This window comes from Cygnus atratus, chromosome 5 (genome assembly GCF_013377495.2).
Source record: "Cygnus atratus isolate AKBS03 ecotype Queensland, Australia chromosome 5, CAtr_DNAZoo_HiC_assembly, whole genome shotgun sequence".
NCBI classification, from domain to species: domain Eukaryota; kingdom Metazoa; phylum Chordata; class Aves; order Anseriformes; family Anatidae; genus Cygnus; species Cygnus atratus.
Window position 1 is genome coordinate 29595849 of NC_066366.1, and position 25679 is coordinate 29621527.

The 25679-nt window shown below is 37.9% G+C and overlaps 1 protein-coding gene across 6 annotated transcripts in view; it reads left to right on the plus strand.

The window, feature by feature from the left end:
- Positions 1 to 22363, plus strand: part of PCNX1 (pecanex 1) — an 85970-nt gene extending 63607 nt beyond the window's left edge. For all 6 annotated transcript variants that reach the window (XM_035539516.2, XM_035539512.2, XM_050710964.1 and 3 more), the window contains 15 exons: positions 1302 to 1479; positions 1867 to 1975; positions 2572 to 2701; positions 3561 to 3619; positions 4311 to 4526; positions 4923 to 5176; positions 6107 to 6337; positions 7635 to 7735; positions 8999 to 9149; positions 11179 to 11409; positions 11754 to 12028; positions 13656 to 13897; positions 14974 to 15410; positions 16832 to 16972; positions 20578 to 22363. In XM_035539516.2, coding sequence (XP_035395409.1) covers positions 1302 to 1479; positions 1867 to 1975; positions 2572 to 2701; positions 3561 to 3619; positions 4311 to 4526; positions 4923 to 5176; positions 6107 to 6337; positions 7635 to 7735; positions 8999 to 9149; positions 11179 to 11409; positions 11754 to 12028; positions 13656 to 13897; positions 14974 to 15410; positions 16832 to 16972; positions 20578 to 20718 — 2896 coding nt within the window. In that variant the 3' untranslated portion in view covers positions 20719 to 22363. The remainder of the gene's footprint in view (positions 1 to 1301; positions 1480 to 1866; positions 1976 to 2571; positions 2702 to 3560; positions 3620 to 4310; positions 4527 to 4922; positions 5177 to 6106; positions 6338 to 7634; positions 7736 to 8998; positions 9150 to 11178; positions 11410 to 11753; positions 12029 to 13655; positions 13898 to 14973; positions 15411 to 16831; positions 16973 to 20577) is intronic.
- The last annotated feature ends 3316 nt before the right edge of the window (positions 22364 to 25679 follow it).

A 25679-nucleotide genomic window follows, 5' to 3' on the forward strand; every position in this document is an offset into this window, starting at 1 on the left:
TTTTTCTTTATATGAAAGCTTATGTAGAACAGAGTCACCTTGCTGGCTTAAACTGAATGGAGTATTACAGTTTTAAATTAGGAATCAATGCAAAGATAAATTATTCAAATCATAGTGTGTACAATAAAAAAAATCAGTGTATACAATAAAGATTGCAAATTGCAGAACTATCTAGAGGTGCGACATCAGAATTTCTGTGTTGATCTTGAGAGTCTGCAATATAATTACACAGACTGCAAATTCAAGATAGTGACAATACATTTTAGGTATTTTGTCCAGTGTAAACACACGACTTGTGTAACATCCCATCAGTTGGTGTGCCAGCTTGCAGTCCCTGTGCAGCTTTCCACACTCATCATGAAATTCCCAAGACCTTCCAGCCCCTTAATGCAGTTTCTAGCCAGATGGAATTGCACACTGCCTCTTAAATTGAGACTTGATTATAATTCCTCAAGCGGTGTATCTGACTGTCTCAGCAAAGTGAGTTCAATAATAGGCCCTGCGGTTTTTGTATCCAAGAACAGTGACCAGGTGGCCTCTTTTGATTTGAAGTTCTGTTGATTTAAAATGGAAGTACTGTAGGGGAAAAAAAAAAACACCTTAAAACTAAACCAATTTTTTTAGGTATGTGTGGTGGTGGTCTTTATTGCTTTGTTTTTAGTTTAATCCCTGGTCTATTAAGTTCTTGCATTAGGTTAATTACTTTTGTCACTCTACAGGGCTTTGATAGGAATATTGCTATTTACATAATGTTTTTATAACCATCTGATCTGTCAGTAGCTCTGGGAGGCGGAGGCTCTGGGAGGCTCTGTTGTGTTTCTCCCAGTATAAGTTAAATCAGTATAGTTGTGTAGGAAATAATCCAGTATTCAGTAACATTCTCTTGCTGATTAGTCTAGAGCAATTCCAGCATTTTTGCATCTCTATATTGATGACCTAAATTTAAGGCCTTATGTTCAGAGTACAGGGATATTTTGCCTTTGATTTTCTTTAGCAGGACTTTTTCAAATAATGCTAATCATCTGAACCTAAATTGGCTTGAGAATGCTGATAAGAGAGGCTTGGATAGTAACCTCTTCAAAAAAAAGTCTGAAATTGTCTTTAAAGAATAAATAAAACAAATACAGGCACCACCACCACCATGCAAGACAAATGAACAAAAGCAAATCCAAGTCTAAACCTTGAAAGCCTAAACCTTGAGTTTGAAGAGATTGGCATTGTAAGACAGCAACAATTTAGGTGGTCTATAAACCCCTTCAGACAGCAGATAAATAAATGTTTCTTGTGAATTTCCTTTACAGGTTGGGTGCTTTAATGATCACAATAGCTGGCTTGAAGTTACTGCGTTCATCATTCAGTAGCCCAACGTGTCAGTATGTCACTGTTATTTTCACAGTGCTCTTCTTTACTTTTGATTACAAAAGTTTTACTGAGACCATGCTGCTAGATCTCTTCTTCATGTCCATACTCTTCAGCAAGGTAACTAACTTCCTGTTTCTGATCATCCAAAAGGGAAAACTGGCTGTGCTCTTAACTGATAACTGATCCAATCCAGATCCATAGTCCTATTGGCACTTTAATCAACATGCTATAAGATCTTTAAGACTTCTCAAAGCATTTATGTTGGCTTGATACAGTATATGCATCTTTCTAAAACTGTCACGAGTTTCTGTTAGTAGAACAATGTAGTGCATATTGTGTCACTTGCTTTCTTATTGCATCCTTTTTGTAAGTCTAAAGGCTTCTGGTAGACCTAGACCAGAAAGAACTCTAGGGGAACGAGTAAACTCAGGATATACTGCTGTGCTACAAAGCATGTTGATTTTTAGCAAAATTACTTATTTTTCTTCTATTTCTTTTCCACAGCTTTGGGAACTCTTTTATAAGTTGAGATTTGTATATACCTACATTGCTCCCTGGCAGATCACATGGGGATCTGCCTTCCATGCTTTTGCCCAGCCCTTTGCTGTGCCACGTATCCTTTAAAAATGCCGACTTTTTGTGAAGTCATGTCTTACAAATTCTGAATGTTGCATTATAATGGCTATGTATTATGAGCTATATCTACTGAATGAGCAGGCTTATCCGATGAGCATTAATGAAAAACTGTACATGCTTTCTACCTTGCTGCAATGATGTGAGTTTTACACTAGCAGATAAAGCAGGAACAGAATTCTAACATAAAAGAAACATAAAGCAGGAGTTATTTCATTCTGAAAGTGACATAGCTTTTCTTCTGACAGTCATTTCCCTTTTTCAAGAGTCACTAGCTATATGATTTGGGATTTTGAGTATTGTTTGCGTAGACTGGTTTGAATGGAATATTAAGTTAGTATTCTTTGTAGTATTTTCAGAAAATTACCAGCATGTCCAATGCCAAACTGTCACCTATTTCTGTTTGTAAAAGCAAGAATAATGCCCTCTATAGCTGGAGATTGTAAAAATGTTGCTGCACAAAAATTTTTGGAGAATGTTTTGCTTTTACTTGGTGTTGCTCTGTACTTAATGTACTATTATAGAAGCTTGAAAAAAGTTTTAGCTGCTTTGCCTTCCTTAATCCTTATTCTACAGATTCTGCAATGTTGTTTGTCCAAGCAGCTGTGTCAGCTTTCTTCTCTACTCCACTGAATCCTTTCCTGGGAAGTGCAATATTTATCACTTCTTATGCCAGACCTGTCAAATTCTGGGAAAGAGACTACAAGTAGGTGAAATAAGACCTTTAAAGTTTACGTCCTTTTGTTTTTAAACCTGGAACTGCGTCAAAATAAGTGTTCATCTTCAAGAGCTGCTATTTTATTTTCCCCAAAGAAAATTGTTATGGGCACCGAATGTTTTGAATGAACTTGTTTCTGAAATAGTGTAGAAGCTGATCAGTATCTACTTTAGCTTCGTAGGTAACTTGTGCTAAGAGAGATGCAATTTTAAGTTTTTTTTAAACATCACAATTACAGTATTGTTGTTGTGGTTTAGCCCGGCTGGCAGCCAAACACCACACAGCCGTTCACTCACCCTCCCCCCTCCCTCTCCGGGATGGGGGAGAGAAACGGGAAAGTGAAGCCTGTGAGTTGAGATAAGGACAGTTTATTAAGACAGGGAAAATAATAACAATAACAATAACAATAATAATAATAATAATAATAATAGTAATAATGTGTACAAAGTGATGCACAATGCAATTGCTCACCACCCGTTGACCGATGCCCAGCCTATCCCCGAGCAGCCGGCCCCCCCACCCCGGCTAGCCACCCCTATATATTGTTCAGCATGACGTCAGATGGTATGGAATACCCCTTTGGCCAGTTTGGGTCAGCTGTCCTGGGTCTGTCCCCTCCCAGCTCCTGCTGCACCCCCAGCCTGCTCGCTAGCAGGACAAAGCGAGAAGCTGAAAAGTCCTTGGCTCGGTGTAAGCATTGCTCTACAACAATTAAAACATCGGCATGTTATCAGCGCTCTTCTCATCCTAATCCAAAACATAGCACCCTGCCAGCTACTAGGAGGAAAATTAACTCTGTCCTACCTGAAACCAGGACAATTGTAAAGTGTAATTTGTTTTATTTCAGCACAAAGCGTGTGGATCATTCAAATACAAGGCTGGCTTCACAGCTTGATCGAAATCCAGGTAACCTTCCTAGTCATTTTTTTTAATTATTACATATATACCACACAGTTTCTCTCTCTCGTTCATGAGGAACGAAGATATAGGTGATTTTTATAGTAATCGTGTTCAATTTGCCACGTGATTCTTCTCCAAAACTATTCTGTTGTGTCCTGTTACTTTCTCCTCAATCATCTCTCCTTGCTTTATTCTTTACTTTCCTGTACACTTTCCCTGTTTCCCCACTACCTTTGTGTGTCTCTGCTTTACTTCTCCTTCATTTATAATCATGGTGTGCATTAACTTTTTTATTCTTAAGTAACTAAACAGCCAAACATTATTTGAGAGTGTCTCAATGTCATGGTGATGGGACCTCTACAACAGTCATTATGGAGCAGCTTCTGTGCTCATTTGCTTTTGAACGTAATTATATGGAATAGATTGATGGGAAATGCATGAGTGAAACTGAAATAATAATTTGGAAAATGGAGGAGTGAGGAGTAAGAAGGAAAAAATGTTGGTCAAAAATCTTAAGCTTCACTTGATGTTAATTTGAAGTAGTTGTCTCGCAAAAATTGGGGCAGGGCGAGGAGGAACAGGGAGTTGATGACTTGTGTTAGGAAAAACGTAGCACATGAAGTGAATTGATAATCGACCACCAAACTTGAGATTTTTCTGAACATTTAAATGATAACTCCAATGAATCTTTCTGCAGGCTCAGATGATAACAACCTGAATTCAATCTTCTATGAACACTTAACCCGTTCCCTTCAGCACAGCCTATGTGGAGATTTGTTATTGGGTCGGTGGGGAAATTACAGTACTGGGGACTGCTTCATCCTAGCCTCTGACTACCTCAATGCACTAGTACACCTTATAGAGATAGGAAATGGCTTGGTCACCTTCCAGCTCAGAGGGCTTGAATTCAGAGGTGAGTGTGTTACACATACTTAACTGCCTATGCCACAAAGTAGCCTTCTGCTCTGGAAACTTTAGTTATTTTCGGTTCCATCCTGTGAATTAATGGCTTTGAAAATGATCTTCAGGGTCTCTTCATGCCTCCCACCCCTTGTGAGGAAAACTAGCTCCCTCGAACAGAGTTGATGCTACATCATCTTCGATTTTAGTGCAGTGGCGATGATAATTCATTCATTGTGCGACCTAACTAGAATATGCTATTCCACCACTTGTTCATTGGTAGGGAGTTGACCTGTTGTTACAGAAACATAATTGGAGACTGTTTTGGTTCTAAACACTTTTAAATAGAAGTTAACATTAAAACAATTGTATAAAGTGTTTAACTTTTTTTTTTCTGGTTTCTCCTAAGGAACTTATTGTCAGCAAAGAGAAGTAGAGGCTATCACTGAAGGTGTAGAAGAAGATGAAGGTTTCTGTTGCTGTGAACCTGGCCACCTTCCTCACATGCTTTCCTTTAATGCTGCCTTTGGGCAACGTTGGCTGGCTTGGGAAGTGCTTGTGACAAAGTATGTTCTGGAGGGTTATAGTATCACTGACAACAGTGCAGCTTCCATGCTTCAAGTCTTTGATCTCCGGAAAATTCTCACCACTTACTACGTGAAGGTATAATTCAGTTTAGTACAAACTTGGGGGGAGGTAGTCAGCATTACAGCCAGGAGCTGTTTAATGCCTTGAACTTCTAATAGTTTTTGTGAGAGGATCATAGAATCTGATACAAGTTATAGTAATATAAACAGCTTAATCAAAGGACAGAGTTTACTGTACTGATAATTACTCGATATTTGGGTGTATGAGTAGGAAAATGACCATGTAGTCTTGGACAAAGAAGATGCTATTTCTAGCTGAGGCTTGAGTAGAAACTGAAATTATTACTCAACAAACTATTACTCAAATGCAATAGCTGTGTTGTAAATGAAAAGATAAGTAACTGGTATGTTTCTCTTAAAGCCAAGCAACTTCAGCGTTCAAAAGCTGCCCATAGCCATCTTTGTGTGTTTTCTGTTTAAAAAAAAGTCCGATTACATCCACAGATTTTTTTCTGTAGACCTCACATAATCTATTTACCTACTACTCATAATCTGTTGTAAGCTACCCTTTCAGAGCTGAAAAAATTCATGTTGGAATATTTCCAAGGCACGTACACACAAGTGCTTTTTTCCTCCAAATAGAAATGTATTGACCTGTCTTGTCTTTAATGAGTTATTTTGAAATTTACTATCTAAGCGTCAATGTTCACTAAATAAAAACACCAGTTTACTTGTTTTTCTTCAAAATTAGTGAGCCCTGTCCAATCCATTTTTCCTTATTCCCTTGTGCATGTTTTCGAACTCTTGGTAGTCTCTGAAAAATACGCATGTATACAAACCTGTATTGTGTTTTCTGTGCCACCAAACTTGTTGCATCTGTGAGCTAAATAAACGCTATTGTCATATTTGTTTGTTATCAAGGAAATACATGAATGAGTTGAAAAAATTCGAGATTAACTTTTTTATTGCAATACTGACGCATGTATTTTTTTTACTACTGTTTCAGGGAATCATCTATTATGTCACAACTTCCCCCAAGTTAGAGGAATGGTTAGCTAATGAGACAATGCAGGAAGGACTGCGGTTGTGCACAGACCGCAATTATGTTGACGTAGACCCAACATTTAACCCCAATATTGATGAGGATTATGACCACCGTCTAGCAGGGATCTCAAGAGAGAGTTTCTGTATGATTTATTTGAACTGGATAGAATACTGCTGCTCTCGAAGAGAAAAGGTAGGTATGAATGTGTAAGGAAAGGTATTTGCTCTTCGAGGATTCTCGTTTTTTTTCCTTGTTGGCTTGACTTACTGTTTTATATATACGCAAAATTGAAGTAATGAATATATAATTGAAACATCAGTATATGGGTTATTGTTTTTGATCATCTGCTCTTGAGATTTGAATGTAAACTACACTGTATACTGCTTACAGAAGTTATGTCCACTGACGCCTTTTATAGTTACTAGGTCAACTGAATCAGTTGAAACTTGCTCAGCCATTTATATGAATAGAGAAAAGTGTGTTTGTAGAAATGATGTTGGGTGTTTAGATGCCAATGTTTCTAAAATAACCCTAAAATAGAAACCTGTCACCAGATTATAAGATGAACTACTACTTTATTAGCATTCATATTATACCTCTACTTTGACCCACTGGAACTGTTGGCTTGTGAACGATCATCCCATATCCAATTCTTTTCCTCTCTCCAAATCTTCCCACTTTTTAAATAAGGACACTAGTATGTCAGTAAGAAGAATGCTTTGACTCTACAAAAAGCTGTATGTAACGTTTTTTAAGTAGCGTTGCATTTGAGAATGAGCAAGAATTGCTTGAGATTAAAGGACAGGAATGTAATTTGATTTCACTTGTTGAATGATCTGCCAGAGGTTTCAGAGTTGAGCTTTACTTTTGAAGTGAGCAGATTAAGTAGCCCATTTTAAAGAAAGCCAAAGGAAGTCTTTTCCTTCTATTAAGTGATTATCTTGTGAAGCATTTTGTGTAGGTATTGAAAATCAGGTTTAATCTTTTAGATACATGCTACTATTTTGTAGGTCAGTATATACCTTACAGAGCTACAAATAAATGGCTTTGGGCTGAGGGTGAGTGTCTCCCTGAATAAGGTGTAGTCTGGGGAAACTTTTGATTAACTCAGAATCAGATACTCCCAACCACTAAATGAGAATCCACGTTATTCACTGAAAATATTTTGTGTTAATGCCATAATCTTGCTAATCAACAAGTTTTCATACAATATACATGGTATCCATGAGAAAAGTTGCTTACATCTGTTCAGCTTACTGTTTCTTTTTTCAGATATAGTATGGGTGTCTGCCTTTGCAAATATGCAGAGTATTTGCAACTTTTTTAAAAAGAATTCCTAATTAAAATTTGAGTAAGAGTGATCGGTGGGGTAGGTACATGCACATAGATAAATTTTTGTGTGGTTTTCTATTCCTTCAGGCAGAAACAGTTCTATGGCAATTCTTTCACTCCATTCACCCTCTTTTTTTTTTCCCCTCCTTACTGCAAGCCACTGGATTCAAGTAAAGATTCACCCCTTGTTACACTCTGTTATGGACTGTGTGTTCTGGGGCGGAGAGCATTGGGAACAGCTTCGCATCATATGTCTAGGTAATAAAATCTTTTTTCTAAGCTTGCCTTTCTCAAATTCACTCTGGATTCATAGGTTAGATTTGGATAAATACCTCTTCATGAAAGAAAATGAAATATAATTTCATCCTTCCTTAAGCTGGACAGATATGCTACGTAGCCTGTCTTCATTCTAACAGCCAGCAAAACGTAATCGAAGAACTGCAAAAGGGGGAACTTGAATTCAAGCATTTTGTTCTATAGAACTGATGAAAGGTGAGAGTTCTGGTGTGGGTAAGCACCAGTAATATCTGATGGAAAAACTCAAACCAATTGAGTTCTGAAAGTATGCTCCTTTTTGCTACTCCAAGTGTGTACCCTATTTGTAAATAAGGAGAAGAGGATGGCTTGTTAAAATGAAGAACACACATATCTTGATGGAACTTAAAGCAGACTACTGTGATAAGCTTCATGTTTTAGGTGGCTCTGTAGTGAACAATTTTGTACAAATCTCCTTCAGCTCAGCTCTCTCATGTGGAAACCTCTGTCTTGTAGAATGACAGTTTCAACTTGCTTTAGAAAGCCAATGTAAAAATGTTGGCTTTAGAAAGCCAACTGTGTGTTTCATGAAACTGCAAGGTGATGGTTTTTAAACAAAATAAATAGGCACAATCAGATGTGGAAGCTACTGGTTAGCTGGATACTGACTTCAAACAAACAAAAATAACCACTATTTTACTTCACTTTCACGGAAATAGTTTACTGTTTCTTTTAAGTACCAGTGAATTGCCTCATGAAGGTCTTGCAGATACACAGTCGCAAGAATTTTTGGAGCATTTGATTTTTCACTCTGTTAGCTTCATAAAAGGAAATGATCCCACTGAGTATGAAGAAGCTGCTGAAACTTGTATTCAGTGCTAAAACCATCCACAAGTGAAGCTACGTCTCCATGTCCTCTTTGATTGGTCCACTATGGTATACTCCCTGAAAAGTTTCATCTTTTAATAATCTCCAGAATAAAATCAGGCATTTTTCAGAGTTTGTTTACTTTAGTTCATATAAATACAGTCTGTTGCATATACGGTTTCATCATGTGTAGTGTACATAGACACCTCATGTCCAGGCTTTGTTTACACATATGTTTATGCATATGTTCCATCTTCCTCCGGTCTTCTCTTCTCTCTATAGAGAAGAATTGTGTGTCTTTCTGTACAGCTTAGTATTTTGTGCTCTTGTCAGTGATAATTGTGGAAACGTTAGTATTTGTGTTAATATTTGGGCTGACTTTTCTCTTCCTCTCAACAGTAATCTGGAATCCTTCTTGTATGGCCTACATGCCCTATTTAAGGGCGACTTTCGTATATCATCAATTAGAGATGAATGGATCTTTGCTGACATGGAATTGCTGAGGAAAGTAGTAGTTCCTGGAATACGAATGTCACTTAAACTACATCAGGTGAGAGATTTGCCAGGAAACTTTCTTCGGCTCTTTTTTATTTCTGTATATTCTCTCTTTTAAAGGTAAAATGTTGAGAGAGATACTCAGGGCACTCAGCTCTTATTGATGGGCTTGGATGACCATTTTCCCCAAAAAATTAATGTCTAAAGATATGTAGGCGGAGGTAGTGCTGTATATAAAGACAGCCAGCACACTTGGTCTTGTATCATCACATCTTACCACTGAGACATCAGATTAAAGTTTCCAGGGAAAGTAAGGGGAGAAAAATAAAAATCTAAAAAAAATAAATAAAAAAGGGGGGGGGGGAACAGAAGTGCATGTTACAGAAGCAGACAATTGAAAATGAGTAAACATCCCATATTGTCCTTTGTTTTATTACAGCTCATCCGGAAAGTGATATAGAGAAAAAGGGAATGCAGTTTATGCTCAGAGCTTGAAAATTACGTCAAATGTAGATCAGAGAATATTTCATACCTTGCTTCATATCTGTCTAGAGATAATTCTGTTATGAACAATCTATCTGATATTTTCCCTCCCTCTTCCCCTCCCCACAAATATGTATCTGGCTTACAAGGTTATCATGCTATTCAAAGCTGCGTAGCCCTCTTCAGCTGTCCAATGAGAGTTGTGCTTTTAATTCTTCTTTTGAAGTGTTATAATAACAGGCTCTTTAGTGTTATTCATTCATTCTGTAAGTAAAGTTTCAGGTGAGAAGAAACAGCTTGCATTTCAATAAGCTGAAATTGGGGTTGGTCTTTTAGTAAGTGAGAGTGAAGTTGAACAGTCCTGAATTCAATCTAGTAAGTCTGTTAACTAAGGTTAACAAGTACAAGAAACTTGAGCAATAAGTTCTTGGAGGTGTGTGTGTGGGGAAGCGTTGGTACTCTAGAAGAACAATGCTTGAAAGTTATAGCAACCAGGTAAATATTAACTGTGCTTTTTAAATAGTAATTGGAGTTGCAGTTTTTGCCTTCATTGCACATTCTCAAAGTCTCCCAAAGTTAGCAGTGATTGATTCAACTCCTTCACATAACACAAGGAACTCCTTGAATTTAACAGAACGCATATAAGTGTTAAAAGTACATGCAGCAAAATGGAATAATTACAAAATCTTGGTCGAAGGCTGCAGAAGTACACCTGGAACAATTCAGAAATGTTCTCAGTATATTTGGGCTACTGTTCAGAACGGGCTTAGGTCACAAAATAAAATGAGAAATATACAAACATTGAAGAATAAAAACGACTCTTCTGAACATCATTTTATTAATCTATGATGGGATTTTATTCACTTGCAGTGTAATACCATATATTGAGGCTTCGGGCAGGGTTGGGAATTTAGCTATTAGCCCCTCCATTTTTATCTGAGAGTAACATGACTGAATACTGAATTGAACTTGCAAATTTTGTGGTTTTACTTGACTGTCAGTAATGCAAGTTATGTGATAGTATCTGTTGCTGAAATAGTCTGTCGTTAAGAATTAGTGTGAACTTTTTAATAGAAAATACAGATAAAACTTCACCGTGTTTCTTCCTGTAGCTATTTTCATATAAGTCTTAATAGTGCTTTATCTTGGTGAGTTTTGCAGTTGAATACTTATGAGTAAGCAAAAAGGCTGCCTGCAAAAGCATTTTGGTTTCAATATGAATATATGTAATATAAAATAGAATAGGTTGTCCGGAGAATTTGTGGATGTCCAGTGTCTGGATGTTAAAAGGCCAGACTGGGTAGGCCTTTGAGCAACCTGGTCTAGTGGGAGGTGTCCTTGCCCATGGCAGGGGGGTTGGAACTGGGTGATCTTTAAGGTCCCTTCCACCCCCAAATCATTCTGTGAGTCTATAAATCCAGTGTAAAACTGAACTAAAAACAAAAAAAAAAGTACTTGAGTAAGTAATAGGCAGCTCTTTTCAATCACTGTTTTTAAGTTATAGGAAACAAACCTTTGCTGAGGTGTGAGATGTTTTCTTTTTATACATAGTTACATCTGAAATGTCAATCATACTTTACCAAACATGTTCTTGGAAACAGGATCACTTCACTTCTCCAGATGAATATGATGATCCTTCTGTCCTCTATGAAGCCATAACAACCCACGAAGAAAATCTAGTTATAGCACATGAAGGGGACCCTGCTTGGCGGAGTGCCGTTCTTTCCAATTCTCCCTCCCTACTTGCCCTGCGTCATGTGATGGATGATGGCACCAACGAATATAAAATCATTATGCTGAATAAGCGCTATCTCAGTTTCAGGGTCATTAAGGTAAGCTCTGTGTACATTCCACAAAATGGCAGTATATCGTGGTACATCTTGATTATACTAAACTGTTACGTTGACTCAGATCATTACCTTACTTTTACTGGCCTGTCATTGCTGGGACAGCTTCGTCTCATATAGAAGTATTTCATCAGGAAATCAGTTCCTGACTTGAAATCTGTCTGTCAGTTCAGCCTTTTAGTGAATATGAATGGTTGTAGTTCTGTAGTGTAGTTTTTCTACATGTGCACTTGTAGAAGCCTGTAAAAGGCAGAGCAGTCTGCTCATGCTGTCCCTGTTTCACTTGGACACAGCCTTTTCACTTGGCTTCTGTCATTTTTCTTTTGCAGGTGAATAAGGAGTGTGTACGTGGCCTGTGGGCAGGACAACAGCAGGAACTTGTCTTCCTGCGCAATCGCAATCCAGAAAGAGGAAGTATCCAAAATGCAAAACAAGCTCTGAGGAATATGATCAACTCTTCTTGTGACCAGCCAATTGGATACCCCATCTATGTCTCACCTTTGACTACTTCCTATTCAGATAGTCATGAACAGCTTAAGGAGATTCTTGGGGGAGCAATCAGCTTAGGAAATATAAGAAACTTCATAGTGTCTACATGGCACAGGTGAGTTGAGGAAAAATGGTGAGTTCTCATTATGTATTCAGGATGCCATATGTCATTAACTAGTCTCATACATGCCAGCCCGGCACAATGTATAGTATTCAGTTGCATAAAAGCAAGCTTTGACTTTTATTTCGAGTACATCTGTAGAATATGATGAGTGGAGATTAACCTGAAGATTAACCCTGGCAGAAGGAGTTGATCTTCAAGGCATACAAGAATTAAGCTATAAACTGAGTGACAGCTTAGAACAAAACAGAGGACAAAAGTCTGGGTGCAAGAATTACAACTACAGTTCTAATGTCAGATCTGATAATGAGACAATGCAACTCGTGTTAATTTTGTTTTGGTACTGTTAATTTTACTGTCTAATCAGAAAAGCAGAATTTCTGCCTGGTAAACATGCAGTGTGCAAGTGCCAATATTAATGGTGTTAGAGTATGCCTATACGTAGTAACTCAAGCTTTAGTTACTGTTCAAAATTGTATGAATGCTTATAAATATCCTGTGTCAGAGCTAGAACAAGTAACTAGTAATAATGTAATTTACTTCCCATTCACCTCCTGGTAGCCCAATACAAACTCTTGCTGTGATGCATTTCATAGGCCATAAGAACTTTTACTTGACTTCTGGCCCCTTACGACAGTGGCTGCAAAAGCAACAGTGGCAACAGTTCTGATGCTGTTCTGATGGTCATATTTACACGTAGACATCTACAGCACATCAAAACAGAACATGCTGCTTCACCCTGGAATGTGCTATATTTATTGCAGTCTGAGGTGTATGTCTTCTATCACCATCTGCTTGTCTGACTGTGGATAGAGCAACAGGTGAAAGAGTAACACAGAACAGTGTTTGGATCCAAGCTTTTCTGGATCGCAGGGGCAAATAAAATTGGAAGTGATTTCTTGGTGTATTTTGAGTGGGACAGAAAGTAAGTAAGAGTAAAAAGTAGCAATTGAAAGGAAGAAGGAATATGCTGTGTTCTGTGTCCATCAGAGGTTTACTAGTGCAAACAACATGGTGAAAAGCCGTTATATACATGGAGGATGTTGGCTAACCTGTCATCTGAATGTTCAAAAGTCACAGAAGACTTCATGATTCAAATAATTGCAATATGTGTTTCAGGGACATTCTCACGGTTGTTTGAAAGTAACAAGAAACCAAATAAACTAAAACAAAACCCAGCAACAATAAACATTGTTTTCCTGCTCATCTAAATAGACAAAAGACTTTTGCAGTGTAAGACTGCATGTATGAGTGGTATGTTAAAGAGCATAAATTTACTAAACTAATATAAAATAACCAAGATGTTCTTCCAGCATTTTATATTTAGAATTTTATCACTTCAGAGTTGGCTTTTTTAAAAAGCTATTTTATCTAAACTCTTGGCTTATCATAACTGTTACTTGGATGGCTGTCATGAAGAAAATGGCAATCTCCTAGAAAGCAACGCTTATACTTACAAAGCCTATTCTGAGAAAATAATATTCCCTAAAATCAGATAAAATTGTCTCTACAGATTGTGCTGAGTAAAGCCTTTTGGTTGTCATTATAAAGCACTTTTTTTTTTTTTAGAATCCTGATGTTCAGGTGGCCTGACTTAATGTCAATTGCATTATGTTTTCAGACTAAGGAAAGGTTGTGGAGCTGGCTGTAACAGCGGTGGAAATATTGAAGATTCAGATGCTGGAGGTGGGGCTTCTTGCACAAGTAACAATGCCACCATCAATGAGTCGCAGAGCAGCATGTCACAAGGAGGAGGGAATGCAACTACGGGGCAGGGACCTGGAGCAGTACAGCACCCTCCTGTTGCACCTCATCCCACAGCTCTTCCTGCAGCTCATCCACCAACTCATCCATCTACTCTGGGTAACGTTAAAATAAAACAAGATAATTTTCTACAAGTACAATCCTCTAGCCAGAACTGGCTTTTCTGCTCTTTGAATCAGGCCTAGGCTAAAAGAAAAGACAACCAGCCAAACCAACCTTGATGATGTTATTAACACCTGCTGGATTCATCTCAAACTACAGTGCTGTTTTGTGCAGTGGAAAGTTCCCAAATGGAGACATAACCAAGAGGAGTTTATTTACACTGCCAAAATAGTTCAAGTAACTTTTTGCAACACATCTCTACAGCTTGATTGATCTCTTAACTCCTGTCATACTGTCTGCTAAGGTTAAACTTGACACTTTTTGTGACTCTTTGTAGTTCTTATTTACACAGTAGACTGGATTGTCTATTTCCATAGTCTTTTAGCTAATTTTAGCTGAATCTGTACTGAGATGAAGTTAGTGAGATGATAAGCAGTAAAACTGAGAAGAAAGTTTACAAATGCTGCCTTTGCTTAAAGAATAGAACTGTGTATGGAGCTGAATGTACTGGAATTTTTTGATTTTTACACAACGTAATACAGGTCTGCAGCTGTCAAGAGGTATATGCAGTTGCTTAATATAGGAATAACACTAATACTCAAACTATTTTTTCCACGTAAAGTGCTTTAAAGTTTTCTTCATGTTTAAAAACAGTTTTTTGCATTAAATTCTGATCCAGTTTTTGAATGTCCATTTGAGCATCTTAAAGATGCTCTTCGTATTTTGAAACATGAACCTGCTATACTATCTTCAGTATTGGGAACTTTAATGCTAACACTTAGAAAAAGTTGTTAATGTGGAAAGAGCAAGGCAGAAGCATTTTTTGAGCTATTTGTTTTGCAGGGATTGTGAGTAGAACAGAATATGGGATTCCAAGATGTGATGAATGAAATGTACTCAAATAATCTGCTCTATAAGTGCAGCAGGTACCCTTTTGTGCAGTACCACTGTTTCAGCTATTGATTCAATCCATCAAGTTTGTACCTAAGTGCTAAAACTTGTGTGTATCATAAATCTAATGTGTGTGGGAGGCTTTATCAAGCCCTGCTGATTCTGTATCCCTTTATTTTTAGGCACCAGTCACAGTTCTCACTCTGTGCAGTCAAGCCTTGTCAGACATTCCCCTGCCCGTGCCTCGGTAGCTAGCCATTCATCTTATTGCTACGGCAGTCGTCATTCATCTCTTCGCACGTCCACAACAGGCTTTGTGCCTTGTCGGCGCTCTTCCACCAGCCAGATATCCCTTCGTAACCTCCCGTCGTCCATCCAGTCCCGCCTATCTATGGTCAACCAAATGGAACCTACTGGCCAGACTGGGGTCAGCGCACAGCATGGCCTGCCCTCTTCTAGCAGCTCCAGCCAAAGCATCCCAGCCTGTAAACAGCATGCCCTTGTGGGCTTTCTAGGGACAGACGGAGGAAGTAATGCTACTGAAACTCAGTCAGGTGGTAATGCAAGCCCTGCAAATCAAATGCAAGCCAAAAAGGATGACGTTATTTACAGAATCCAGGTGAATAGCCCGGAAGAACAAGTTAATCTATGCTTCCTTAGCCGTGTGATTTTGTTAGTGTTATCTTGTATGGTGTTGAAATCAGTGTTTTTAAATACATACACAGTCTGGAATGTCTTAATATGCAACTGTTGTGCAGTTACAACTGGAGAACGAATGTAAGGAAAAGCTTTCCTGGACAAGCAGCCTTCCTGCATGCTTAGACATCCCTGTTGACATTACCTTTTTGTTTTCCTGTAGTACAGCTTTGAGAATATTAGCTGAACTCACTTTTGTTCCATGCTTAGTCTGTTTTTATTCATGACAACATCTAAAGCTAAAGACCTTCATCTTCAGGGCTGAAAGCAACTAGCTTTTTTCTTTCAAACCAAGTAGGTTTTCCACAAAAGTGTAAAAATGCTGTCACGTTCATTTTACGTACATGTGTATTCTTTGGTTATTACCACAAGTCTAGATTACTGAGCAGCAAACGGTACTCCAATGACTAAGTTAATTATTGACAGCCTTACTAGTTCTTTGAAAATCCAGAAGTGTATACTTGCCATTCTAGCTTCTATTAGCCCCACATACATGTCTTTGGCAGTATATTTAGCAGGGAAACACCAAGTAGTAGTATTTAATAAGACAGATTGTGGCAAAGTTGACTTCCTTGCTGACATCATTTTAAATTAAGCTGCATCCTTAGGCATAGTTAACTAAGTTAATTAACTTAGATTAAGTTAACTGATTTTACAGGTCTCTGCTTAGTAGTTTTTGTTTGCAGGCAAGGGCCATTTTATGAAACTGCGTCTTCCTCAAACAGAGGAACTAAACCAAGTTGACATATGCCCTTGTATAGTGGATGTTAAGCAGTTCTTTCTGTTCTTACTTTCTGTCCTTAAATAGGAAGAAGTTTTCAGGAGTTCTTTCCTGCTGCTCCTGTGGAAATGCTCATTTACTTCAAAACAATGTGTGGGTCTCAGCAAACCATGCTAGCAGATAAATAGCTTCTCAGCCTACCAGTGAATTCTCCAAGCCCACGTTTAGGATACCAGTCTCTTAGAAGTAATGAGCCAGTCCTAACAGCTTGCCGTCACTAAACTCTTTGCTGCTACTGGACCACATACTGCTGATAGTTATTTTGTGACAGTTCAGACTCTTTCATGGGCCAGTGTGACTGAAAGAAGGGGTGAGGAGGGGTGCCAGGCAGCAGTGAACCAATATATTGTCACCTCTGCCTGAAACCATAGCCTAACTCCCAAAGTCTCTCTTGCTCGAGTTTATTTTTTCGTAGTCTGGAGCTTGAGTTTGCAACGTTGGAATCAGAAATTCATTTTTGTGGGGTTAAGTCAGTTGTCTGGAAGTATGCAAAACGTTACAGTTAATCCGTTTCTTTTAAATTTTGGCTGAACTAACAGTCAAAACTCAATTCCTACTTATAGTTAATGGATCCCAGTCAAGTACTGGAAGGGATCAACGTGTCAAAAAGGAAAGAGCTGCAGTGGCCAGATGAGGTGATACGGCTAAAAGCTGGAAGAAACAGCTGGAAAGACTGGAGTCCTCAGGAAGGCATGGAAGGCCATGTAAGTTTTTTGTTTAGAAGTTGACAAGCTAATTTAAAAAAAAAAAAAAAGGCAGTGTCTTGATTACATGGCAGTCTGCCTAGATGTCAAGGCCAATGACGCATGTAGTAGTAAGCTGGATCAGTGGCTGTCTTCTAAGTCAATGTTGCTGGAAGAGCAAGTCTAGAATTCTAATTTGGAGCAGAGGAATATTTCTGCAACCGTATCCAAAAGATACGAGATGATTCAAATTTTCAGCCACCTCTCCTTCCTTGCCTTCTTCCAGCTCTTGTCATGAACTGTTACCTCAGGCATTGTGTTTACTCATCCAGCCTTCATTTTGCTTTCCTTAAACTGTTAATCCCTGAGCAAATACTGAGGGTCAATTTACCAACCAGTCCTTAATTGAATGGTTAACAGTATTTGGTTTTGAAATTATTCTGATGAAAATCGAGCCAAGTAGATTAACTTGAAATGTCTTTGTTATATAATGAGTATATAATAGGTGTTTCCTTTCCTTCAAGAAGGAAATACTCTATAACTAAAACTTGCAAAAGCATATTACTTGACACCTTTTCCCTAGGGAAGCTACATCTGCATAGAGAAATAAAAATTCACTGTTTAGTCTGTCTTTAAGCTTAAAAAAAAAAGGCAGCTCTCAGGGGATTTTTTTTACTGAGGCATACTGCTTTTAGACACCCCCTCCATAAGACTAGGATTTACTTGTATGTAACATCTAGGAGTAGAATGCTGTTGTGAACATTGATAGTTAAGTTAGGTTTAGACTAGGCTTCTGGGATTTCCTTTTTAGCTATTGCAGATAAAGAATGTCCTGAAGATGATGAATGTAAAAGGTCATACTGAAATGTGTCCTGGAATCATGAATCATGTTGCCTAGTACTGGACAACTGTTGTATGTTTTTTTAAGAGCTCAGTAGCATGTTTTGCAAACTGCAGCATGTTGACATGTACAGTGATTGTTACTGAAAGATTAAGCTACTGTTCTGGATGTTTCTTACCTATTTTTGGTGCAGTATACTGGCAGGATTTTAGAAAAACGTCTTTTAACCTAAGAAGAAAGGGGAAAAGCACTGGATTATCCTGTGTGTGATTAGGAGGAGCGGATTTAACTTGATGACACAGTTTCCATTGCCTGCTTCAGCTGCCTGTAGTAAATGTAGTATCAGTAAAGCTATTAGTTCTTAAGATGGTCTTTCCTTTCTGATCCTGCACCTTCTGCAAACAGGCAGAACTGATTGCTACCTGTTGGAATGCTGCTTATCAAGCAGTTTACCAGCCAGAGCATTATTATATCAGTGTTCTTCATATGAAGCTCGGATGCAGAAAAACACATTTCCTGGTATTACCTATGTAACAATAATGGCCACATTCTGAGTGGCATATATATTTTCCTGCTGCATAAAAAAGGAAAAGCAGCAGTAGTCGAAAGCAGAAGTAAGCAAAAGGAAGGGGAAGAGAATGATAAAAGGAAAATGGTTGAGAAGAGACAGCCACATTGTTTTTTTCATGGGGACATAGGATAGGGATTCAGTAGTTGAATTATGACAAAAGGTTGGGAGTCACAGCAGTAAGTTGTGTGTGTTCTGTATCTGGTTTCTTGAACTGTATTAAGTGTCAAAATGTGTTTTAACTATTGTGAGGAGTAGGCTGTGTTAGTGCTGACGGTGACGATAAGGCCCTTATTTAATACTCATCTATATCTATGGGTGATAATACAGGGGAAGCTGTAAATTTGTGAACAGTATGTAGTCTTTAAGTTATTTAAAACTTCTCTACATAGTAGAGAAAGCACTTCTCTTAACTTCAATTCTTATTTTGCTGAGCATACAATCTAATATATATACACTACACAAATATACAAAGTTTCTTCAAGGAAATTAAATTTAGCAGATGTCTTTGGATTGGAGCTACTTCTTTTTCCAGGATTTTGAGGTATATTCTGATTTATATTTGAGCTAGAGAGCCTTTTTTTTTTTCCTGACACTAGCATGCAACCCTCAGGAGATTCTTGTCCCATCTTCACTATCTAGTGACATCATTTTGCATGTTATCAGTCATAGAAAATATTAAAAATGTAATCTTCTTACTAATGTCAGAGTTGCTCCTTTTATCAGCATTAAATAAATGCTAATCATGATAGAACAGATGGTAAAACTGAGTGTGGAGGGGGATGGTTGTAGGGAGTTATAATTTATGTACAACTTGTGCATATACGCACTTAATTTTTAAGGAGTTTTTTTATATTCAAGCTTTTGGAGTTATGCCCTGACTATCTCAAAGGCACCAGTTTTAAGTTGAACAACAAGGATATAGTACTTGGACCTTATTGGGAAATGATTTATATATCTGGGGATGGAATATTACTTTATAGGACAGCATATAAAGCTCATATGAGCAGAATTTGATAAAGTCAGACTCAAATAGATTGCTTAAATACCATGCTGTTGCATCAAACAAGGGGCAACTAAAGATGCTGTGCTTCCCTGTCTGAAATGTTCTCCCTGTGGATGCAGTGCAGATCACATGCCAAGGACAAAGCTATATCTCCTTACTCACTGTCAGAAATCTGCAGCTGTCAGCTGGGTTTAGGGAGGACTGGGAGGGAGAGGGGGGTTCTTTTAGATTTTATCTTGGAAGATGTAGGTTACTTGTATTTTTGTCTTTTTTTCCACACCTGTATCATTAGAACTTCTGCAAATTGTGTTGTCCTGGATTTTGTTTTATTTAATGTAATATATATTTTTTGCTTTTTTTTTTTTTTACATTATCTTGGCTTGAATTTAGGGTTCTTCCCCCACAGCTGACAAACTCAGTGTTTCTATAGAGGTGGAAATACTGAAAGTCATGATACTGGAACATACTTCTGGTTTCTTTAGGACATCCAGACTTTAAGGATGTAAAAGAGCTGAGCGGGGAGTTGGTCATACAAGAATCTGTATGGAGAAGAAACCTTCTGATGGTCAGTATCAGGCAGGATCCTTGGAAGGAGCAGATCACAATACCTGAATTCTTTTGGTCCAAGGAATTACATGATAGTAGTTTGTGGCAGTGTTTCTGAAACCTTACCCCTTTGTAATACATAAGCTACTTGAAGATATTTTAAAATTAAAAAAAAATAATTATTTAAAACATCAACCTAAAATTCACAGTAAGGAACAAAATTACACCAAGGGATTTGACTTAGAGAAGACAGATTTTACACCTAACTACAGGTAAACTAGTTCTGTGCCATTATGTTTTGCCAGACACTGAGATGATATTATTAGCTGCGAGATTATTACTTCAAAATGTCATGACTCTGTATGTGTGCAGTTTTTCCAGTTGTTATTCACTTTGACCTGTTTGGCTCTGATTTGGGTCAAGTTGTTTGTGTTGAAATTCAAATCCAAGGCTAGCTGTTGTCAGGTAAGCTGCAGATTTCCAGCCAGACTTAGATGAGTAGTTTATCGGTGGGTATGTGGTTATTGAAAAATGAGTGGCTAAGTCAGTACAGTGGTTGTATTATTGCTCCCTGTGCCCTGCAAGGGCCCTGTATTATTAGTCACAACTTTGAAATGGCAGCTCTGCCTATGAAACTCATGTTTTGTTTTATTTGATTTTTCCAGGTGATTCACCGCTGGGTGCCTTGCAGCAGAGATCCAAGTAGTCGGTCCCACATAGATAAGACCATCCTGCTGGTTCAGATTGAAGATAAATACGTTGCTGTTGTTGAAACTGGAGTCCTTGAACTTGGGGCTGAAGTGTAAATCTCTGAGACTTAAACTTCCCCTTCTCCAGTGGTTCAGAAAAGAGAAGGGTCCAGAAGCAGCAGCTCCCAGGACATAAAACTTTGGTCCAGTTGTAGGAAAGGACTTGAAACACAGATTTGTCTAAGTCCCTTTCCCCAAATAAACAAGTGTAAGAAATTTTTAAGTTGTTAGCTGCTGAAGAAACATTTGCATGAAGGATAGATTTGTTGAGACATATCTTTTTGTTTATAAATTTTGTTTATGCATTGCGTAATGCTTTAAATCAACAAACTTTTCGGTTCTAAGATCAGAGCACCTCATATTTTTCTAATTGTTTTGCCAAAAATTGCCATGTCTTGTCACAGAGCGTGTGGAATTCATCCACTTTATTTTAAAGAAATTGACTACAAACCTTCAGTTTGGTGAAACACAGTGTAAAGGTTTCAGGAGTGGCAAGAAGAGACTGAACAGATGTATAGATTCTTATTCCTTATGAGCTAAAACATTAATGAGAACTGCACTAATTTTTTTACAGCAATGCACTAAAAACAACCCTGAGATTGCTGAGAACATTTATTTATATATATAAATATAAGTATATAAAATACCATTATTTAAATTGCCTTTGGGATTAATCCCCTCCCTCTCCATATACATGTTGATGGTAAGGGCTGTGCCATGGGTTTGGTTCTATGTTCTGTATTTCGTACAAGTGCATTTGCTGCATTCTCTTCACAATAAATGGTAAAATAACAAATATATAGAAATGTACTTGAGTATCCCTGTACTACATCAGAATCTATTGTGGTGGCAGTGGTACCTCCGATCTGTACAACACGTCCAGCTTTAAAGTGGGCCCCAGTACACTATCTTTCATCTGTCCTCCCTTAGCTGGCTTTGTCTACCTTGCTTCTTTATACCCAGAGCTGGCTATGTTCTTTCACTGGCTCTTCTCTGGCAGAGAGTTGTCTGAGTTTTGTAGGGGAGGTGCAGGTCCATGATGACCTTCATGGATACTTGAAGGTTTTTTGATTCTGTTCAATTAAAAATAAAATAAAATCTTTTAAAAGGCTTTTATAGAAGGCACAGCCCTAAACTTGTATCACTTTTACCACCTTGCCTTTTCTTTCCCTTTAGTCTTCATTCTTTTCTATGACTTGAATTTTATTTTCTGTGATTATATATTCTATGTAAGTGTAATTTGAGTATTTATAACTGTGAAGTTGAATTATTCATGTGTTACATATCCTAGGTTTTATTGTATTTTTTTAAATGTGTGTATTCAGGGAAACACGTAACTCAGAACTATCATGGGAGTGTGAGAGGGAAACTAGTTTGGTTTTGACTTGCAGTTCCTATGACTCACTTCTCTTAATCCATAAGAAAAAAATGTACCTGTTGTGATTGTTTCCTGTTTCTGATCTGTAATTATGTAGGATTCTGTGCAGAATCTGCACACAGTCCTGACTAGCTTTTGGGAGCAGCCATCTTCTTCCCAGTCACCTTCGCTTCTTTCTGAGTAATGTAACCAGAAGAGACTTCTGATGTACCACAGAGGTTATTGGAATTATTTCTCTGACATCAGAGAAACCACGTCCATTAAGTACCTAATGTAAGAGTGAAATTATATGGCATGAGGAGGAAAAAAAAAAAAAAAGAAAAACAGCTACCTAGAAATTACTGGTGTTCTAACTTGAGTCACTGTATGCTTTGTAGCCATGAAAGGGTAATGGTGTGTGCCTGGTAGCTGGTCCATTGTTAAACCTTCCCAGTGAATTACACTGGGGCCTTGCTTACATCGTACTCTATGCAAATTTATACTCCAAGTACTGTGCATTTTCCAATTGCATACTACTATTTGGCTTATGTATATTCAGTCGTATTTAACCCTGGTAGAAATGCACAGTTCTGGGTCTGCCACCACTGAAATAATCTTGCTGTTCTACATAGTTTATCATATGTGCACATGATAGTGTAGTTAAATTCACCTCCTGTGTATCTGAAAGTGTAGTACTGTAAATGAACCTTGGTCAGCAGTCTGGTAATTTTGCTGTCAGGAACAAAGAATATGTGTATGTTTTAAATTGAGGATGTTTTACTTAAGGTTTTGTTGTGTGTCCTTTCCTACAGGTAAATTACAGGGTTTCCCGTATCATTAGGAATATCGCTTCATAAAGGTTCTTTAGGAATGAGAGATTGTTTGGAAATAGGCCCCCACTTGATATTAGTTGCAGAAAAGTTTTTTTCCTGTACTAAAGCCTTGAGGTAAACAAATGACTGAAAAACAAAATAGACACTTGTTTTATCTCTTATAAACTTGACTGAAGCAACTTTCAGTGTGTTAGCCCTGACACTGAACAACCTATTTCATGAACAACCTATTTCACAGTCTTCACTGTGAGATGATGGCAATGTCCACTGTCCTGCTGGTAATAGATGAGAAGGGAATTAATGACTTGGTAATGTAACAATTCTAGAGAATATGTAACTGCCTGGAATTAGGTTAGCAAACAGCAGATGGGAAAAAGGCTTTTCCTAAGGGACGAAGAGAATTGATAGGTCTTTCTATTTTTTTTAATTCTTTAAGGCTTTTAGTGTGTTGCCTTCAGGAGATGTATTTTAATGTGGCCAGTTGCGAGGTTAATAGATTATTTCAGATATTCAGCAAACACCTGTTGTGAAGCAGTTTACGCAGTGCTCCTACCTGTTCAGGATCTGCTCAACGGAAGTTACCTACTTGCGATTTCACTCTTCTGTAAGGCTTTGGAAAATTAACTTCTTTTTTCCTAAGTTTTTCTGCATTCTGAACTCTCAAGATTGATATGATTGTATGTTGGTTTGTGCAAGGTTTGCATCTTGGTTCCATTGTGAGAGTGACAAAAACATTTGTTTTCTTCTATCTCCCCCAGGATAGATCTGTCTGTGGAAAACTGTTCTAGATGGAGATAATATTTTTGTTGTCTTTTTCTGTTCCCTGTTTTTTGTCTTCACACGGTATTTTTCTCCTGTTGTGGGTGTAGAAAGGATGACTATTTTCAAAGTAGTCCTGTCAGTCCAGATTGAGCTCAGCATAGAATGGGTTTGTTTTTTCGTAAGTTTTCATGAAAACCTTTTATGGATGGATGAGTGCTTTAACTCTGTCCACTTTCATTGTGTGATAATCTCTTGCCATAAGAACATTCCAGTTAAGTCCTGTAGTATTAGCTTTCAGATAGATCCCCATCTGTTTTTTCTCATTTTTCCTTAAAGGTGACATCTATGTATACATACATACTTACTGCTTCCTACAACAAATACTCAATTGCAGAAAAGTGCTTAAAAGCCCCGCTAATTGGTTTGTGTCCATCAGTTTAAAAAAAAAAAAAAAAGCTGTTTAAGCCTTTTCATACTTGCCTGTGAAATCCTTTTTTTAAATGGTGTGAAATTTAAAACAAAACAAAAAACTGAAATGTGTATGTGACACTATGGATACCTATAATTGTGCCACTTACACTGTATGTGATAATTGTGCTGAATTCTCTTGTGATTCAGCATCTCTGAAGTTATTTCAGAGTAGGCAGGAGAACAAGGAGAAATATATATACATATACATATATATATATATATATATTTAGTTCCATCTAGATTGAATGGTTCCTATAGCCACTTTGCTGGGACATCTGGCATGTTTCTGAGTGGTGACCTCAGTTTTCCCACCAGCTGTGTAACTTATCCCCAAGGCACTCCTTAGCACCGCATTCACAACCCTTGTGGGAACTGAAGAACTCTTCTGAGAAGCCTAGATGACTGGTGAGGTGAAAGATGAAAACTGCTGTGGCACAGATCCATGCCCTTGGCTATTTGGCAAGTGGCCATAAAGCTTTGCCTGGAATAGGGTGGGGGGGGAGAAGAGATGCCTTACAATTGGATCCAACTTCAGATCATTTCTTTGATAATACACAACATCATACAACCTAGGAGTGTAGATAGAAAGATCTTTAAAGCAGTGTTTTTCTCAATTACAGGACTCTCCATTAACAAAAATGGAGCAGGATAGATTTCATTTCTTACAATTAATATTACTCGAATATTATTCTACTTATATTGGATTTGGGGTTATACCACCACAGGTTTTATGTACTTAATTTTATTAAGGAGTTTTATACCTATTATATAGGCATCTATTCTTTTCTTGTCTGGCTTAGTATTTGATAACCTAATGCAGTACATTCAGTGAAGCTGGACTCTTTCCAAAGTTACACTGGTAATTACTGGTGCCTTAGTAAAAAAAGTGGGTACATAACACCTTGGTGGAAAGTAAAGCATGTGGCTTGTTTCACCCCAGCATGATGTGCATATTTCCAAAAGGTGATTAAGATGGCTGCTCCAAAAGAGTTCAGGAGTATACATACATCACTCACAGTCACAAACACCTGAATATGAGCAGTTTGTATGACTTCTGGTATGTACAGGTTCAAAAGATAATCCCCATACACTTAATCCACAATGCTGAATGATGGCGATCAAATAGCTGGATATGTTAATGACTTACATAAAGATCCCCCCACACCAACCCCCAAAAAAGTGACAACAAGCTGCTGAATAGAAGGGAGTAAGAGGAGAGCAGAGTGTAAATGAGAGGATGGCTTTGGTTTTAATGGACAATGAAAATATATGTATTGCCTCTACCAGCAAATGGATACCTTGCCAGGGATAGGGATATATGTACCTGCGTGTCTGTGAGTGTGTGTATGTGCCTGCGTGTGTTACTGGAAACAGCCTGTAAATATTGTAGCTGTTGAAAATGGTAAAGGCAGAGAGCTTTTTGCAACATGTTGCAGCAAAAGGACAGTGTTGACAGTGGAGAAACACTGAGAAATAAAAAACTTTTTTCAAGTGTTGTCATTTATTGCATGTTACATTCTCCTAAGATGTCATTCTCACAGATGCCCTGTAAGATCTACTGAGTTTACTCAAACCACCCTTTAATGAAAGATTCT